Source organism: Heloderma suspectum, chromosome 5, assembly GCF_057233095.1.
Source record: "Heloderma suspectum isolate Gila_16-S chromosome 5, 16-S_ref, whole genome shotgun sequence".
In the NCBI taxonomy this organism is placed as follows: domain Eukaryota; kingdom Metazoa; phylum Chordata; class Lepidosauria; order Squamata; family Helodermatidae; genus Heloderma; species Heloderma suspectum.
Window position 1 is genome coordinate 188,048,291 of NC_139462.1, and position 20,181 is coordinate 188,068,471.

The following is a 20,181-nucleotide window of genomic DNA, read 5'->3' on the forward strand; positions in this document are numbered from 1 at the left end:
GCAAGGTGGCAGACTCAACCTTGACCAGATGCTTTGGGCAGCAGCCCATAGGTGGCAGTTTAGAAACTCTTCATTGCACTTAAAAATAGATGCTCATCTTTGCCAATTGCATGCCTTTCTGCTAGAATCCCTCTAGAGCTAAAGTGGGTGACCTGTAGAGCCATTTCCTACTGTCAGCTATCTCATTTCTGAAATAGATCATTGTGGACTGGTGAAGCAGATGGGCTCTTAGCTAACATTAGTTAATGGACCTTGTTGATCATGTTGTTCATGGTGGTATTAGGAGGAGTAAGTATCAGTTTCAGTTCAGGACTCTCTGCCTGAACTCTGACTTTGTAGCTGATAGACTGGTGGTCTGCCATTTTAGCCGTCAGCTACAGAGCCCAAGAACTGTCAGGTATGATCTTGCCCTGCTCTGAGCAAAGTAGTTGTCAACCATCATCTATATGTCAGTAGTTCTTAGAGTAGTTAGCACCTGTGATTCCATAAGCTAGCTTTCTATCTGCAGAGCTTGAAACCCATTTAACTACCAGACATGAACAAATGGCAAATGTTCCCATATCTGGCCTCAAGCGTGGGCGAGAGTGAGAGGTATGATGTATTTTATCATTTACTTATTTTGAAATGTATATCCCGCCCTTCAAAAAGGTGTTTTGTTTGTTTTTTTGTAGGGTGGCTTTGCAAGACATAAAAACACAAAACTGCTAACAGATAAACAGCATCTAAAAGCAACTTCTTTTTCAATAGATTTATATGCCTCTTACCATATTTAAAAAATAAAGTCAATTTCATCAGGAACTACAGTTGTTTAAAGGCCTGGGAAAATTTTAAAAACACACACACTTAGGACTCAGTCCTATGCAGATAGGCGGCTGCCTCCGAACTCGGCGGCAACTGCCTATCCAATGCAGGGCAGGAGAAGCACGGAGGGGATCGTTCCCTCTATGCTCCTCCTGTCCTACATTTTTGGCTAGACAACCAATTGCGGCTGTCTAGCCACGGGAGGGCAGAGCAAGGGAGGAGGCTGCCGTATGACACACTGGATGTGTCGTACAGGTATTTCTGCTCTCCCCGCCCCGGAACACCCCCCGGGAACACCCCATTTTGGATGCTCTGCGCTCCTCTTGCAAGCGTGGAGCATGGAGCTTTTCTGCACTGCTTGCAAGGCAGCACGGAAATGGGGGGAGGTCAGTTCTCCAGGAGCATGAGCTCTGAGGTCAGTTCCTGGAAAACAGGATATCCTATGGCCATCTAGCCGCTGACTAGCGGCCATAGGATTGCTCCCTCCAGCCCAAGGTCTGGGGGAACATATTCAGGAGCTTGTGTGCCACCACTGGGAAGGCCCTCCTGCCTCACATGAGATGGCAGGGGCCCCTAGAGAAGAGCCTTCAAAAAAGATCTTTGCATAATGGCAGGCTGATGGGAATGCAGGCGATCCTTCAAATAGCCCAAGCTGCACTGCACCAATACTTCAAAGTTATAGAGTACCAGTGGCACCTGCAACAAGATGTTGCGAACACCGCCCCCCTTGCAATTTCCCCATTTTCTTTCCTGACATTTTGCATTCGATAGTTGCTGAGCGTGCTCAGTTCTCATAGGGCTGTCTTTGGGGTCCTCTCAGCATAGGGTTTTTTTTTAACAAAAAGGTTGTATTTCTGCAAACCTCAGGGTCCCCCGGAGCATGCTGACACTTCCCTCTTGTTTCTCAGCAGTCCCATTTTGGCTAAACTTCCATCAGCACTCACCACCCGTGTTCACTATTAGGGGGAGTGCTGTCACCTGTTTTATATACTGTGCATATATAAAGTATATTTTTGTGCCACAAGTCTTCTGAAAAATAGTTGTTCTAAGAATTGCGGCAAGTGACCTTTCTTAGCCTAGTGGCACTACCATCACCTTTAAAAACACTGACAGTCAGAGAAAGCATCTGCATTTTGCTAAGAGCAATTATTCTGTGTATAACGGAGGGCAGATGGCTGTTAATCTGCAGATCATTGATGTGACAGATCACTCTTTCTTTTTAGCCTCAATAGTGCGCAAAGTGTTAAGTTCAGTGGTTTCAAGAGGATCAGGCACGTTTGGTCTAGCTAGTATGCAAACATATGTTATAACCACCACAGATAGACCTTAGTTTAGCAGTGGAAGACTGTGACGGAAGAATGACTTGCAAGACATTTTTTCTAACTTATCTCTGTGGAGTGTGAGAGGGATGTAACAAGAGACAGGATGGTGTCTGTTACATTTCCAGCTGTCAGAAAGTCAGAACTGTAGAAATCTGATGAGCATGAATCCTAATGAGATACCACAGCGGGTGTTCAGGTATTACTCCAGCATAGTCTCTGGATGCATGTATCAGTTTCTCTGCTGAATTTTAATATACTCCTAATGATAAAGAAATTTCTCCTTTAACAGATTCCTGTCAAGTCAGGATTTGGATTCTATAAGCAACCAGGGGTGGGGTGGAGTAGGGCGGGGGGAAGCAAAGGACTTACATACCTCTCATAACACTAGAATTTGGGTTGATCCAGTAAAAATGATTGGCAGTTGGTTCAGGACAGCCAAAACAAGTTCTTGTACACACAATGCATAATTCAGTTATGGAATTAGTTGCCACACAAGATGTTGTGATGGCCGCTAGTTTAGGTGGCTTTAATAGGGATTAGACCAGGGGTTTTAAACATCTTTCCCCTCAAGCCCCAAATTCAGTTTTGGAGAAGCTCTTGGGGGCTGCATTTCAGTGGGGCGGGGCTAAAGACACCTATTTTAGCTGAAAACTCTTACTGCCAGAAACTAAGGAGAGGCATTTCAACTTAGAAGGGGGCAGGGGAAGATGCATAAAAGCTGGGAAGGCGCCAAACAATCGGCAATTGGAGGAAATAGGTGGGGCCAGGGGACGGGGGGGTGGCCTTCTGGGGAACCCTGGAGGGCCAGATTGGGACCCAAGGTGGTCCGGATGTAGTGCACAGGCCTGAGATTCGACACCCCTGGATTAGACAAATTCATGGAGGTGGGTCTATCAGTGGCTATCAGGCAGTGAAATAGAACTTTTGTGTGCAGTGGCAGTATGGCTATGGGTACCAGTTGCTGCAGGAGGGGCAACACCATGAAAGGGCCATTGCCTTCACGACATGACCTCCTTGTGGGCTTCCTGGAAGCATCTGGTTGGCTGCTGTGGGAAGCAGAATGCCGGACTAGATGGACCTTCGGTGTGATCCAGCAGGGCTCTTCTTATGTCCTGAGATTGTCTTTCATTTGTCTTCATTCAGGATACATCGAGGAAGCTTGCATCATTCCATGCCCCTCAGACTGCAAGCTTAGTGAGTGGTCCAACTGGTCTCGCTGTAGTAAATCCTGTGGCAGTGGGGTAAAGGTCAGGTCGAAATGGCTCCGGGAGAAGCCCTACAATGGCGGAAGGCCCTGCCCCAAGTTGGATCATGTCAATCAGGTAATTTCCTGTTATCTGGACGTCAGCAACAATATTTCTTTTACATTTCAAATCTGTGTAAAGAAGAATAAGGCACTACGTCTCCTTCTAAATATTTCACTTAAGACACAAGCCTCAAAATATGCAGAGCATCCAACAGAGGACAACCCCCCCGCCCCCATGATTAGCTAGTTGGAGGTGTCTCATCTCACTTCGGTGCCTTTTAAGTGTTTAGGGGCCACCTTGAATGTCTGTTTACACTTTTTCCTTCTTCGCTTATAGAATCCTTGTTGGTTTATACCAGGGCTCCAACTTTTACAGGACAACCCTACCCCCCATTGAGGGGAGCTCCAACGTAAAAGCGTCTGATACGTCCAATGTCCTGCTGCCAGGAGTCCCGCAGGGCAGGTGAGAGGGAGGAATGGCATTTCCAATTTTCCCTGTCCCCTCCTGTGGCTGGGACTCCCCTCTCCCAGCCATTTTTTTTTTTTTTAGCAAATTCAGTTGAAACCAGCGGGAGGGAACTGATGTATAGCAGCTCCAGGGCTGCCACAGATCATCAGCTGGTGGATCCACAGCCTCTCCCAGTGCCAGGATTGGGCCCTGTACTCTACAGAGACTGTGGGAACTGACTCGGAAACTGAAGGGGAGGAGTACAAATTGCTGAGGGAGGAGACAGAGATTCAAAGAGACAGCGAGGGGCCTGTCCAGGTCCAAGGGAATCAGTTGGAGGCAAGCCCATCCACTACCTCCCCAGCAGTGGAACACAGCAACTCCTGGGGGGAGGGGAGGTGGGGCTGTGCAATGCAAGGACCCAGCGCAGGGCAAAGAAGGCGGAACAACTCCAGGAAGTGAGGCGGTCCTCCAGATTAAACCATCACGAGCTACTGCGGGAAGTCCCTCCCTGTGGGTGGGACTGGGAAAGCCTTTCAGGTTTCGTATTGCTGGCCGGCACCAGAATCGCAACAATGTCTGTGCTAACCGTAGTGCTTTTAGCAAGAGATCGCCAGGCATTTTGTGTTGTGTGTTAGGATAACCTGGGCAGGCTCCCTAGTGTGAGGCCACTAGTAGGATAAGGAGATCTTCAATTTAAACCACTGTTGTTGAACAGATCCATTTGTACAATAAAGGCCTCTTCACGTGCAGATCAGCTGCTCTGTTTGCCTACAGACACATCGGGAGGACTCAGCCTTTGCCACCCAGCATGTCCCCTGGCCTGCCTCTGCCATACCTCCTTTAACCCCTTCCCAATGGCAAAGGTCTCACATTGGAAACCACAGCAGCTTGGGGGGGGGAATCTGAAGTCAGATTTCCCCCTCCAAGATTTCCCCCCCTCGCTTCACTGGAGGACCACTCTCTTTGCCCTTGGAAGGGGAGATCTGACAAATCCTTTGGCTCCTGGAGCACCTTCCCAGGGACCATAGGACTGCAGCCTTAATAGATGAATCATTTTTTAGGTTAATCAATTTAAAAAAAATCAACAAAAAAAGCATCCCTGAGCAATTGAGCAATGATTTTTTTTTACGTTATTTTTAATATAAATACTTACAAAACTGCAGACGTCAAACACCATCTTGGAAGAAGCATCCTCTCGTCACTGTTGCCCAGAAAGAAATGTGTCATCTAAGATGGTTCCTGATGTGAAATATACATGCACCATCTAATTTGTCATTTCAGCAATCAACACTGTTGTTTTAATTATCTGCAGATGCAATTAATTAATGGATTACAACTCATGAATCCACCAAGATTTCTTTAATTGGATGACAGGCCTGTTTTATAGTGGTTCATTGGTATTCAGGGGAAACCTGCTTTGATATGTTTGCCCAAAGCAGTAGTGGAGATGGAGGATAGAAGTATGTGTGTAGGAAACTAGGGGAAAACACAGGAGAACGAGGACATTGGTTTGAACCTTCAACGGACGTTTAATAAGTCCAAGGTTTGATGCAGAATTAGTCACAGCTAGCGCAGACTCATCGAAATCCATGTGGCTTAAGTTAATCATGACTAACTGTTCCTATTGATTTTAGTGGGCTTACTCTAAGCATGAATAAATCTGGATCCAGCCCTTTAGATTTGCGAGGCCCATTCAGCCCTGCTTTGTTCAAAACAATTGCATAGAAGAAAGCCAGCTTTTTGTTTCTTCTCAGATTTGATTTATGTCTGTCTTGAATGTTGATTTAATCTGCATTTTGCCCAGCAAGTGAAACAGCCCGAGTTTTCATTTCCATAAATTCCCTTTATTGTGGGATGGAAAATATGCAAAGGGAGGGACTGTTGGCCATTCTCCGCTGAATAAGATGCACATTTACTAAATGCCATCATGTTGACATTTTGTAGGCGCAGAAGGAAATGGCCTGCTGATTTGATTTTCCACTTAAGAGGATGTAATTAGTTCTAGTTTAGAACATAATAAGTGTTAAACTAAAGCTAATAAACCAGATTTGTAATCCAATTTAACACCAAACACAAGTGAGCATGAAAGCTAGGTTAGCTGGAAGAAGGTTTTCAAATCTGGGGTGGGGGATATTTTAATAGAAAGAGTGGATACCAAATCTTCTGTTTCCAGACTAATTCACAATACTTCAAAATAAACTCCCATTCTTCAGATATTAAAATAGCAAGTGGCTGGGTGGCTGTATTCAAGATGGTGAGGTTTATTTCTATAACAATGCTGCCCTCTAATGGTAGCTAGTATACTTTTCATTACATTTCTCATTTTACCTTTTCATTCGAAGGGTTCATCCACACTATCACTTCTGTCTCTCACTGTTCTTGTACTAATGTCCAAGGGAATCCCATTAATATGTGCTTCCTCCTCCTAGAATTGAAGGTTTGGTTTTTAATCCCCACCCTCCTTTTGGCACCGAATTTGCACAATTGTGTACATGTATTGGTACTGAAAAATGCGGCACAGTTTGCTGAAGAAATGAGGGGTGGGGGAGTGGATGTTGGGATGGAACTTGAGACTGGATTTTCCAGTGGTTATGTTCTTGGGTTGTGAAATGGCTATAACTTACTTTCTTTCTTTCTTTCTTTCTTTCTTTCTTTCTTTCTTTCTTTGCTTCTGCCAAAATAGTTGGCAGGTGAAATTAACAAAGTGTCTAGGTGAATGAGTACAAGCGCAGAGCTACAAACTTACCAATAAAATAAAGCAAATGGCTTCGCTGAGGAGGTGGGGAACAATGGGCCAAATGAGGAATAGTGCCAGATGTTACCCTAATGTTTGCACCCCCCTATTGAGGTATAAGGTTTTGTGTCAAGAAAAACAACACACACACAAAGTGGAGCAGAGTGACGGCTCGTAAAATGCAGTGTCCCCAAGCATGCATTTGGGGACACTGCATGAAGAGCTAAAAGCTTAGAGGCTGTATCCTTTCATAATGAATACACTTTAAATCTGTAAGTGTGGAAATCCCACATATGCAGCCAGTGACCAGAGACAGCTGCCTGAGGCTGTATAATTAATCTGCGCCTTATCTCCAGCTTAAAGGAAATAAAAAAGCTGGATCTTAAGTGTGTTGGTAATAAAAGCGGCACACGGAAAGCATTTATAACATTCTTTGCAACATAGATGTAAGGATTAGAAGACAAGGCAGGCCTGGAGAACCATTTTAATTAATTTATATATTAATTGGCCATACTCTTGTTTGTTCATTTGTTTTTTTCCTTAAATGGTTGTCCCAAGCAACCAGGAAGGGGTTGAAGTAGAGAGTGGCCTGACTTAATAAGAACCGAACTATATGTTATGCTAATCGTGTAGCATGTAGCTGAAAGTTAGGTTTTTATTTACTGTAGTGTAAATGTGTAAGGGGCCGCGGTGGCTTAGTGGTTAAGACGTTGAACTGCAGACCGGAAGGTCGGCAGCGCAGGACAGCAGTTCGAGACCTGAGTGCCGCGTGACAGAGTGAGCTCCCGTCTTCAGTCCCAGCTCCTGCCAACCTAGCAGTTCGAAAGCAAGAAATTGCAAGTAGATAAATAGGTACCGCTTCGGCGGGAAAGGTGACAGCGTTCCGTGTACCTCGGTGTCCAGTCATGCCGGCCACATGACCACGGAAGCGTCTTCGGACAGTGCTGGCTCTTCGGCTTAGAAATGGAGATAAGCACCACACCCTAGAGTCGGACACGACTGGTTGGGAACACATTTGCCTTTTTTTTTTTTTTTAATGTGTAAGGCCCCAATTTGGATTGAGATCCCAGTGCACTGGGAGGGGTGGATTAAGCCTCTCTCCCACATTTCCTCCTGAAATTTGCATTAATAGAAGCTTTTTTTCTTTTTAGGAAAAAAATGAGGCTGAAGGGAGGTTTAATCTCCCTCTCCTGGTGTGTGGTGGTCCTGATCCAAATTGGGACTATGTGCGCGTACACTGGAGTCAATAAAAATCTAACCCTCCGATACACGCTACGTAGAGTAACATCAAGTTTGGCTCTCAAATAAGAATTGGACTCACCCATTTCTACATTGCAAAAGCAGAAGGGTAGCTCTTTAAGTTTTCTCTTAGGTGCCCTAAACTTGAAGCACCAAAAAATCCTACAGGTACAGGAGAATAGCTGAATTATCCAAGATGTATAATTTCAATCACATGTATCTAGCACAAGTCTCTTAATCAGGGGACTATACAAAAAAGTACATAAAATACAATAGGCACCAATTAAAAAAAATAATTCTAGTAGCAGTGACATAAAATAAACAAAGAGCACTTCATAATGTATAACATGTGTTCAACAGGAATTATTTTACAAGGAAACCATTACTTATTTAACAGAGATAAGTACATAATAAGGTACAGGGGATAAATAGTATTCCAGCCCCAACGTGCAGAAAAGGGCAAATAAAATGACCAGGGGTCTGGAGTAACTCCCCTCTAAGGAAAGGTTATAACATCTGGGACTATTTAGCTTAGAAAAAAGCCAAGCAAGGGGAGACATGTTAAAGGTGTAAGTCTGTAAGCACCTTGAAAACAATGCAGTGATTACTCGAAGCCAACATGGATTTGTCAAGGACAAATCCTGCCAGACAAATCTGATCTCATTTTTTGATCAAGTAACCTCCCTTGTAGACCGTGGGAATGCTGAGGACATCATATATCTCAACTTCAGCAAAGATTTCGACAAAGTGCCCCATGATATCCTGATGAGCAAACTAGCTCAAAGTGGGCTAGATGAAACAACCATCTGGTGGATCCACAGTTGGCTACAGAATCGGACTCAAAGAGTGCTTATCAATGGGACCTTCTCAAGCTGGGGAGAGGTAACAAGTGGGGTACCGCAGGGCTCAGTCCTGGGCCCAGTGCTCTTCAACATTTTTATTAATGACTTGGAGGAGGAGGTGCAGGGAATGCTGATCAAATTTGCAGATGACACCAAATTGGGCGGGATAGCTAATACTTTGGAAGGCAGAAACAAAATTCAAAGTGGTCTGGATAGACTGGAGCGCTAGGCAGAAAACAACAGAATGACATTTAATAGGGACAAATGCCAAGTTCTGCACCTAGGAAAAAGAAACCAAATGCACAGTTACAAGATGGGGGATACGTGGCTCAACAACACTACAAGCGAGAAGGATCTTGGAATTGTTGTCGATCACAAACTGAATATGAGCCAACAATGTGATGTGGCTGCAAAAAAGGCAAATGCTCTTTTGGGCTGCATTCATAGAAGCATCGCTTCCAAATCCTGGGAAGTACTAGTTCCCTTCTACTCAGCACTGGCCTCATCTGGAGTACTTTGTCCAGTTCTGGGCACCACATTTTAAGAAGGATGCAGACAAGCTGGAGAAGGTTCAGAGGAGGGCAACAAAGATGATCAGGGGACTGGAAACAAAGCCCTATGAGGAGAGACTGAAGGAACTGGGCATGTTTAGCCTTGAGAAGAGAAGACTGAGGGGAGATATGATAGCACTCTTCAAGTACTTCAAAGGTTGTCCCAGAGAGGAAGGCCAGGATCTCTTCTCGATCATCCCAGAGTGCAGGACACGGAATAATGGGCTCAAGTGACAGGAAGCCAGATTCCGGCTGAACATCAGGAAAAACTTCCTGACTGTAAGAGCAATACGACAATGGAACCAATTACTGGGGGGGGGGGGCTCTCCCACACTGGAGGCGTTCAAGATGAGGCTGGACAGCCATCTGTCACGGATGCTGTGACTTGGATTCCTGCATTGAACAGGGGGTTGGACTCGATGGCCTTGTAGGCCCCTTCCAACCCTACTATTCTGTGATTCTATGAAGGTGTACAAAATTATGCATGATGTGGAGAAAATGGACAGGGAGACATTTTTCTCCCTCCCTCATAATACTAGAATGCAGGGTCATCCCATGAAGCTGATTGGTGGGAGATTCAGGACAGATAAAGGGAAGTACTTCTTCACACAAGTGCATAGTTACTATGGAATCCACTTTCACAAGATGTAGTGATGGACACCAATTTGGATGGACAAAATCATGGAGGATAAGGTTATCAATGGTTATTGATAACCTTAAGGTTAAGGTTATTGTCTTGATGGCAATATGCTACCTCCAGTATCAGAGGCGGCATGCCGTATATACACCAGTTGCTGGGGAACTTGGGTGGGAGGATGCCGTTACACTCATGTCTTGCTTGTGGGTTACATTGAGCAGCTGGTTGGCCACTATGTGAACAGAATGCTGGACTAGATAGACCTTGGTCTGATCCAGCATGACACTTCTTACATTCTTATTGTGTGTTGTTTGGTTTTAGTTTTTGTGAACCGCCCAGAGAGCTTCGGCTATTGGGCGGTATAGAAATGAAATAAATAAATTAATAATAATAATAATAATAATAATAATAATAATAATAATAATGTTCTTAACTAAACAAACAATGATCTTTAACACTTAAGGTGCAATCCTATGCATGTTTAGACAGAAAAAAGTCCTACAACTTCCAGCATAGCTGGCTGGAACATGGTGGGAGTTGTAGGACTTTTTCTATCTAAACATGCATAGGATTGCACCCTTAAAGAACTAAGGAACCAAACAGGCTGCAGACTGGCATATTACACATAACAGCATTTACAAACAAACTGAAAACATTTAACTCCTGTATCTTTACTTAGACTCAAAGAATATGGTAAATCCACAACAAACCTGTACACTTACATACCTGTTCTGCTCAGTAATAGTTATATGAACTTCATTGTACTCTAGGTTCATTTTGTTTTTTGCTAGGTGCCTGAAAAGGGAAAACGAATTTCTACAGAGTTATAATACAAATTTAAAATTTAGAGCAGTCTTGTCTTAGTGCTTCTTGAGACCTGCAATTCTTGAGACCTGCTTCTTGAGACCTACAAAGCTGCTCCAAGTTGTTCTTCATTTGGCATTGCTGGTGCCAGTCCCTCCCCTCAACTATGGACTGTCATATAAGATATGTCTTAAGTTCTTCTTGTACTTCAAAATTGCATAAATAAATGCTGATGATGTTGAAAGAAATTCACTATCTAACAGGGGGTAGGGGGCAGGTTGTAGTCGGTCTAGATATGGATGACATGTTCTGGCTATAGACAGATGTAAAGACTTCCGTCTCACAATAGGGGCTTAGAATACATCATTCAACTAAGGAGCAAGCTATTGATTGTTAAAATACTGGGCTTGGAATAGATGTGCTCTAAACTGGAACAGGAAAAATTATTTGGAGATAAAATCTACCTTTCTCTGCTGCTAATGTGTCTTTTTCATAGAGCAAAGGAAGAAAGCAATGATGTTTTCAAAACTATGTTAATTCCTTCTTCCTATCCAAAAATTGGTGGAAATACACCCATCCTTTAAGACATTCTGAACAATCAATTATATCAATAGACTGAGAAGGAGAATTTAATCATATGCTGCAAACAAAGGTACAGATTATGCCAGGCATATCTGTATCAGCTCTTTACCAGGTAACTTCAAGAAGGGGCTTCCTGCAATGTGAAGGACCAGATGCATTTTAAAAGGACCATTGCTTCTTAGGAGAATCAGTTTAATGGTTAGAAGCCGCATGCATATTTCTGAATATCTGTTTTGCTTCCTAACTATTGTTTTCATTTACCTTTTGTTCCTTCCTTGCGTTCATGGCCAACACCCATCCCAGGCGCAGGTAAGAGTCTGTGAAACAAATGCACAGCACTCAAATATGCTTCCTGATAAAATTCCCCTAATTGTGTGCCCTGTTTGCCTTTGGCTGTAACTTTTCCTTAAGGCTCTATATGTGCTACATGGAATGCTTTTATGTATACAAGGGTCACTGGCTTTATTGCATTCACAGTGGGAGAGGGGAGGAAACAGTGATGGACACAGAGCAGGGATGAAAAACAGGTTGCAATTTTATTGCCGTTGTTGATTACAAGGTTGGGTAGATAGATGGGACTGATGCATAATGGGCTAAGTCTCATTCAATTCAGTGTTCTACTCTAGGTAGGACTAACACTGGATACAACCCAGGAACCCAGGAAGGGCAGGTAAACCTGAATCAAGCATTGATTACACAGCTCAGGTGTTGCTCTCCACCTCTTTCCCAATCCAAATCCATGGGATGTCAACATCTGAGGCCAAATACAAAATGTTGCTAAAAGCCAGGCTGAGCTGAGCAACCAGGAGGATAATTATGGGCCAGATGAACAGCAAGGAAATGTGAGCTGGCACCAGCCAAGAGGAAGGAATGGGAGCCAGGAGTACTGCAAGGTCTTCTATGCTATCTTGCCAGACATTCTGTGATTAAGGGCTCCTTCACACTGAGCGTTTATCCTGCGATTGATATTGCTCCTTCACGAAAGTTCGCGGGCTCTTTACATGATGCTGTGATCATTCAAGGTGTCTCCTGCACTAAATGCCCTTTGTTCCGTTTTTAAATAGATTGCAGATAATGAGCTATCAGATTACCCTGTTGTGTTCCGCTTCCGTTCCTCTGTGAAAAGAGTTAAAGCGGCAAGAATAAGAGTGAGATCAATGAAAGATAATGGAAGACTCAGATACAGGGGGCGGGGGGAAGGAAGCACGTGTAAAGGGAGTCAGTAGTGATCCTGCATTTAAAACAGAAGCAGAAAGCCCCGTTTTAAATGCAGGATTTTAGGCTGGTGTAGAGATGCCCTAAGGCTGCAATCCTATACACACATACTTGGGAATAGGCCCCATTTAACTCAAGGGGACTTGCTTCTGAGGAGTCATGCATCGGATCATACTGTAGGATGAGCTTTAGGTCCTTTTCACTAGATGGGATGCAAAAAAGCAGGACAGAACTCTTTAGGATATTGCTGCTGCTGTAGCAGGACAGAGACTGGCATGAGAAGGAAGTGAGGCAATTTCAGGGAGAGAAAGGGTGACTGCCCTGAAATGCCTCCCATCCATAAACTTGTGCAGAAGCTCCTCAGAAAGAAATCTAAAAGACTTGCAGTTGTGTGCTAGCTGGGGCAAACTTGTGCACCCGGAGGAGGAGTGAACAAAGATAGGCATTACTGCATGGCTTAAAACCCCCCAACCCTCTCTTGCTTGCTCATTCTGATTGCAAGTGCATGCCCCCAGCTTTCACATGAAATGTTTTCCCCCCTCACTTTAATTGTATGTATTTAAGGCAATGTTTTCAGTCAATAAAGATTAGGTTGTTGTTGCCGATTCCTTCTGATAGCTATGCACCTGTACGTGAAGCAAGCTCATATTTTGTGTGTTCCAGGTATATGAGGTAGTCCCGTGCCACAGCGACTGCAGCCAGTATATAGGAGTCACTGAACCATGGAGTGTGTGCAAAGTAACTAATGTGGACTTAAAGGAGAATTGTGGAGCAGGTGTGCAAACCAGAAAAGTGAGGTGAGCTGAACTTTTAACACTGTCAGTTCAGGGCGTGGCGGGGCAGGGTGGTGGTGGTGGGAAGCTTTATCCTTATATCAAACATTCTTTGGAATGCTAGATGGATGGGGAAAAGTTTGATAAACCAAATCTTGAACCAACACGTCAACTCTTAGGTTTGCTCCCCAAGGCCTAAGACCTTCATTGGTGGGCTTAGTGTGCTATGTCAGTTGTAAAAGAATTTTGAATGTATAAGATGGGGCATAGTCTGAAGGCACATGAGGCAGCTACCTTGCTGAAGCTAAGCAGGTTTGGATCTAGTCAGGGCTTGGAGGGAAGACCACTTGGGAACCACATGTAGCCACCTTGAGTTCCACAATGGAAGAGAGGTGGGATATAAATGTAATAAATTAATAAAATATATAAATAAGACAGATCTCCCTAAAAAGTAATATGGGGGGCTGCCTTACTCTGAGTTAGACCATTGGTCTATCAAGTCCAGTCCACATTCATTGTCAGCAGCTCTTCAGGGTTTCAGACAGGAGTCTTTCCCAGTCCTACCTGGAGATGCCAGGGATTGAATCTCGGACCTCCTGCATGCAAAGCATGTGCTCTACCCAGGGCTGGCATCAAGGGTAGGCATGGTTGGGCACCTGCCAAGGGCCCATACCCCAGCAGGGGGCCACTCACAAGAGCCCCCCCCCCCGAGTTGCTCCTCCTCTTCACCATTGCAACCTGCTTGTTCACCCCCCCCCTCCCTCTGGCCTAGACAATGGTGGTGGTGAGAAGAAGGAGCGGGAGATGACGCTGCCTACCTGCTCATTGGCCCTCTGCCTGTCAAGCAAGCAAGTGGTAGATGATGAGAAAGAGGAGGAGGAGCAATATCAGCTGCTGACAGCAGCCATGAGGAGGTAGATCACTGAGGGAGAGGGCCCATTGAGGTAGAAATTCCTTTGCCTCGCCCAGTTTTTGTAGATGCAACCAAGAGTTCATGAGTTGGAAGCTCACCCCCACACCAGTCACCACACACTCTTTCTCATGGTCTTATAGGCCTCTTCCAACCCCTACTGTTCTATGATTCTATGATACATGAAATGCAAATAGCTGGTGCTGATTGTTTTTATCTGGCTTTTAAAAGCTTGCAACCTTTTAGTTCTTGCGTTTGTATGATTTGGGGGCTTCATTTTTTTGTTTTGGGTTTTGGTTTTCTTCGTATGTAAAACTGCTCTGAGGATTTGTTTTTTAATTGAAGAGTAATCTTTTAAAAATCTTAAATAAATAACACTGTCACTGGATCAGACAAAGAAACATGCTGCTGAACAGTAAGGTACAGCAGACAAATAAAGTCTCGTTCTAGTACCACCATGGTATATACTGGTTCTTTCTCAGTGAAGTCGCTCTGTGCTAAAGATCCATTTTGTTTTACTTCTAACATCAGCACACATTTTTCTGTATGGATCAGAAGGTCCATCTAACCCAGCATTGTGTTCACACAATGGCCAACCAGCTCCCCACGGGAAACCCACAAGGAAGACATGAGTGCAACAGCAGCAGTACCCCCCATGTTCCCCAGCCACTGGTGTAAATAGGCGTACTGCCTCTGATACTGGAGGTAGCATTCAGTCATCAGGACTAGTAGCCATTGATACCCTTCTCCTCCATGGATTTGTCCAGTCCCCTTTTAAAGCCATCCAAATTGGTGTCCATCACTACATCTTGTGAAAGTGAATTCCTAACTATGTGCTGTGTGAAGAAGTACTTCCTTCCTAGAAGTACATCCTGAATCTCCCACAGCTTCATTGGATGACCCTGGGTTCTAGTATTATGAAAGAGGGAGAGCCAATGTAGTGTAGTATAGTGGCTAGAGTATGGGACTGGGAGCTGGGAGATCCAGGTTCTAGTCCCTACTCGGCCATGGAAGCTCACTAGATGACTTTGGGCCAGTCACAGACTCCCAGCCCAACCTACCTCACAGGGTTGTTGTTGTGAGGCTGAAATGGAGGAGGAGGATTATGTACACCACCTTGAGTTCCTTAATGAGGAAAAATGGCAGGATATTAAATGAATGAATGAATGCCTCCCTATCCACTTTCACCACACCATGCATAATTTTTACTGTTTTTTTATACCTCTCCCTATTTCTGTTGTACTCTCATCATCATCACCATCATCACCATTATTAATTTATTTCTGTACCACCCAGTAGCCAAAAGTTTCTGGATGGTTCACAGACATGCACACCACAATACAAGTTAATAAAAACATAATATAAAATCTCTAACATACAAAATTTAAAACAAGTGAAACAGCTAAAACAGTTACAATATGAAACTGGACCTGATAGAAACAACTGACATAAATGCCCCATCATATGCCATCAAATGCCTCAGAGGAGAGGACCGTCTTAGCGTGGTGCCAAAAAGATGACAGTGTTGGTACTAGGGATGGTGGAGAAATCCACCACAGACTCCAATGAGGCTGGATTCTTTAGAATCCGCCCCTCCGGAGTCCGTGGCAGAACAGACTACCCCCCGCCACCCCCCAAAATCCCCCCCGGACAGACCCTACCTGCTGCCAGCCGGTCCAGTCCATCCGCTGCCATCCGCTGTTCCGGTGTGCGGCTGCAAATGGCGTCCAGCATAGCAGACGCCGTTTGCGTCCCTGCTTTAGCCGCGATAGGCTATGTAAATATTTGTGCCATTTGCGCAATGCAAATGCCATTTGCACCATTTGCCATTTGCATCACTACGCCATTTGCGTTGCTACTCTTTTCGTGATAGGCTACGTAAATATTTACGTAGCCTATCACGGCTAAAGCAGGGACGCAAATGGTGTCCCCTATGCAGGGCGTCATTTGTGGCTGCAGCCCGGCAGCAGACGGAAGTCTGGCTGCGGACGGGCCCAGCCAGCAGCTCTGCAGACTCGCTGTGGAGCGGAGCCAGCCAGGGAGGATTCCGGGGGGAGGGACAGATCGCCTCCCCCCCGCAGACACCCCCCGGAACCTGGAGGTAAGTATTTCGTACATCCCTAGTTGGTACAGGCAGACCTCAGTGGGGAGAGCATTTCATAATCCATGTAGGTATAACAATGGCCCTACATCCTCACTCCTCCATGTTGCTCCTGCTAGGACCAACGTCATTTGGAATATAGATCTCCCTGTTCCCCTACATGAAGTTGGCGCTCTAAGTAAAGGTGAATTGAATTGAATTAGATTAAGCAAGCATCTTGATTTGTACAGATAGGTGAACTGGGTGATCATATACAAAGTAAGTATTAAATTGTTTAAAAGAAAAGAGCCATTATGGAAGGCAATGGCTTGCATTGTCTTTCCATATGAATGTTGCCTCTAGGTTGCTAAGTTTTGGTTTGTTTTTTTGAATCCCAGGGTAAATCTCTAGGTTACTGACTTGCCTCCCTGCCCACAAGAAATCTAAATATGTGCCACTTTGCACTTGCTCACACTCATCTGATGTTACCCTTCCCTCTTCTGTCCCTTCCTTTCCTCTGTTCTCTCCCCATTGTCAGTTTTTAGAGCACCAGCCAATGGCCATGCCGGCTGGGAATGATGGGAGTTGCAGTCTAACACATCAGGAGGGCACCAGGTTGGGGAAGGCTGCTTCAGACTCACTTCCCTAACCCGGTGCGAAGGCTGCTTAGACTGTGTTTCTTGAAGCAGGGGACGTGCTTTGGTGTGTGTACGCTTTGCTGTAAAATTCTCTGTACATTGACATCACTGTGTAAACTGTACATAAATAACATTGTGATTGTGTTTATCCTTGGTGCCCTGCTATAAATAGCACTGAATCAAATTTACAGCATACATATTTAGGTGTGTGCTTTGTTTTTACAGATGCATGCAAAACACCATGGATGGTCCTTCAGATACTGTTGAAGACTACCTATGTGACCAAGAAGAGATGCCTATTGGTGCAAGAAAATGCACATTGCCATGCCCAGAGGACTGTGTTATGTCTGAATGGGGCCAGTGGTCTAGGTGTTCCTTGGTAAGACAGCTATTGAATTGTAAAAAACACCACCAACAACGTATTGATGGAGTTTAAGAACAGAAGAAATTCCTTGCTCAATCAGATCAACGTTCCACCAGTATTCTTTCTCCAGTGGTTAGCCAGATGCCCCTGATAACCTTATAAAGAGGGCATAATATGGTTACATAGGAAGCTGCCTTATACCAGGCCAATAACTGGTCCATCTAGCCCAGGATTGGCAGTGGCTCTGTATGGTCCCAGGCAGTGGTCTTTCACATTGCCTGCTTCCTGATCCTTTCCCTTAGAGATGCAGGGATTGAACCTGGGACCAACTGCATGGGAAGTGTGTGCTCTAGCAATGACCATCCCTCGCAATAGCCATCTCTGTGTTGCTTGTGCTCACCATCAGATAATAATCATTTGTAATGATGAGTGGACTTCCCTGGGCTTGATTCTGTTTGGTACTGGAAATTATAAATAACACTGGAGACCCCTCTGAAAAAAGTGTCCCCCCAATTCTAAATGTACTCATGATTGTCCTCTGACTTCCACAAAACCCCAACTGTCCCAACTTCTGAGCTTCCAAAGACCCTTCACCTTGCAGTCGACTTCCATATTTTATAAAAGTGGCTTGTTTCAACAAACCATAGTGAAGAGTAACCAAAGTTTAGGGTTTGGATGTATCACTAAAGTGCGATAAATCTAAAATGGAAGCTGCCCATCTCCTTACAGTTGTGCTGGAGGAGAAGAGGGGAGTGTGTGAGCCCAAAGTTTTGTGTGGTTCATCCTCATAACACTGAACAGTAGTTTAGCAATACATATAAACGGGGCCAATGGAATAGGATCCCAACTTAGTTGTATTGATTTCAGAAATCAATTACTGAAAGCAATAGGGCTTACATTAGTCAAGGCTAACTTATGTCCCGTTGATTTCAGTGGGCCTTTTCTAAGCATGACTAAGTCTGGATCCAACCTATTAACCATTTTCCATGAATATAATTCTTTAAAATAGACTGTAAAGCTTATTTATTATATTTATATCCTGTCCTTCCTCCAAGGAGATCAGAATGGCATATATATATATATATATATATATATATATATATATATATATATTATTATTTTTTTAACTAACTTTTTCCCATTTATTTGTCTTGTAACACACACTTCCACACCAGTGGGACTCTGCTTTTAACCTCTACTGAGTAGAGGAGCAGGCACAGGCTAGTCTAGAACAATCACAAAGCTAGACACAAAAAGGGAAAAGGGGCTATGGAAGGACAAGACTCTCCAGTGGTGGTGACCTGCAAGGTGTGTGCCATGTTTGTTTTCTTGCCTGAGAACAACATGGCCTACACCTGCAACAAGTGCAAGTTGATCACGCTGCTGGAGGAAAAAGTAAGTGGACTGGAGCGGCGACTGTCAACCCTCCGGGGAATAAGAGAACACGAAGAGTTCTTGGACAGAATGGGGGAACTACAGCAGCAAAGGGCAGACCAGAAGCTTGAAGAGCAACAGCAAGATGAGGCAGAAGTGGGAAATGCTGAGGAGAAGAAAAATGGAGTAGAGGATACTCCTTGGAAAACGGTGACAGTTAGGAGAAGAAGAACTAGACGCCACTCTGCACCAGTGGAAGCGGTGGAGCTGTGGAACCGATTCCAGGTACTTGCAGATGAGACTGGAGGACAGCCTGCAGAGGAAGAATCACAGGGGAACCTGCATGAGAGTGAGCAAGAGGCTAAAGGTCAGTCAAACAGAGGCGATGAAACCCAGGCCTACAAGAAGAAGAAGAGAAGAGTGGTAGTAGTGGGAGACTCCTTGCTGCGTGGGATCGAGACCCAAGTATGTCGCGAAGACCCGTGGACTCGCCAGGTATGTTGTCTCCCGGGAGGACAGATTAGAGACGTGACTGAAAGGTTGCCTGCACTCATAAAGCCCACTGACAGGTATCCCTTTCTTCTCATCCAAGTTGGAACAAATGATACCGCCAAGCGGAGCTACGAAGAGATCACGTCAGACTTTGAAGCTTTGGGAAGGAAACTCAAGAACTTTGGGGCCCAGATAGTTTTCTCATCCATCCTTCCAGTAGTTAGAAGAGGGATAGAAAGGGAACGAAAAATACTCCGGGTGAATGACTGGCTACAAAGGTGGTGCCGACGAGAGAGTTTTGGATTCTGGGACCACGGGCTATACTTCCTGGAAGATGGGCTGTTGGCTAGGGATGGGTTGCACCTCACAAAGGCTGGGAAGAATGTGTTTGGCCACAGCATGAAGAACTTCATCAGGAGGGCTTTAAACTGAATCCTACGGGGAAGGGAGATGTAATGTTGGGGGTAACAATGGACGTAGGCGCATGCACTGCAATGGAGAGAACAGCGCTGATAGCGCCCAATAATAGTCTTCAGACACAGGTAGGAAGAAAGCCAGACTATGAAGCACATGGTCTTCGATGTCTATATACTAATGCCCAGAGTATGGGAAACAAACAGAACGAACTTGAACTCTTAATACAGGAGGGAAATTATGACTTGATAGGTATAACTGAGACTTGGTGGGATGACTCTCATGACTGGAATACAGCAGTTGAAGGATATAACTTGTTCAAAAAGAACAGGAGGAACAGAAAGGGAGGCGGGGTTGCACTGTATGTGAAAAATACATATCTCTGCACAGAAATACAGGAGGAGGAGCTTGGTAGCCCCATCGAGAGCATCTGGGTTGAAATAAATGGAGCAAAGAATAAAAGGAACCTGGTGGTCGGAGTCTACTACCGGCCACCCAATCAAGGAGAAGCCAAGGATGAAACTTTTGAAAAGCAAATAGCCAATGTTTTAAGGAAGCATGATGTAGTAGTAATGGGGGACTTCAATTTCCCCGATATTTGTTGGGAGACAAATTCTGCAAAACATGGCCCCTCCAGGAAATTCCTGACTTGTGTGGCGGATAACTTCCTCCTACAGAAAGTAGAGGAAGGAACTAGAGGATCGGCTATCCT

The 20,181-nt window shown here is 44.7% G+C and overlaps 1 protein-coding gene across 1 annotated transcript in view; it reads left to right on the forward strand.

Annotated features, from left to right (window-relative positions):
• Window positions 1-20,181, forward strand: part of THSD7A (thrombospondin type 1 domain containing 7A) — a 414,592-nt gene that overhangs the window by 353,591 nt on the left and 40,820 nt on the right. Inside the window, exons 16-18 of the mRNA XM_084858685.1 lie at window positions 3,267-3,445; window positions 13,088-13,221; window positions 17,051-17,204. Coding sequence (XP_084714811.1) covers window positions 3,267-3,445; window positions 13,088-13,221; window positions 17,051-17,204 — 467 coding nt within the window. The remainder of the gene's footprint in view (window positions 1-3,266; window positions 3,446-13,087; window positions 13,222-17,050; window positions 17,205-20,181) is intronic.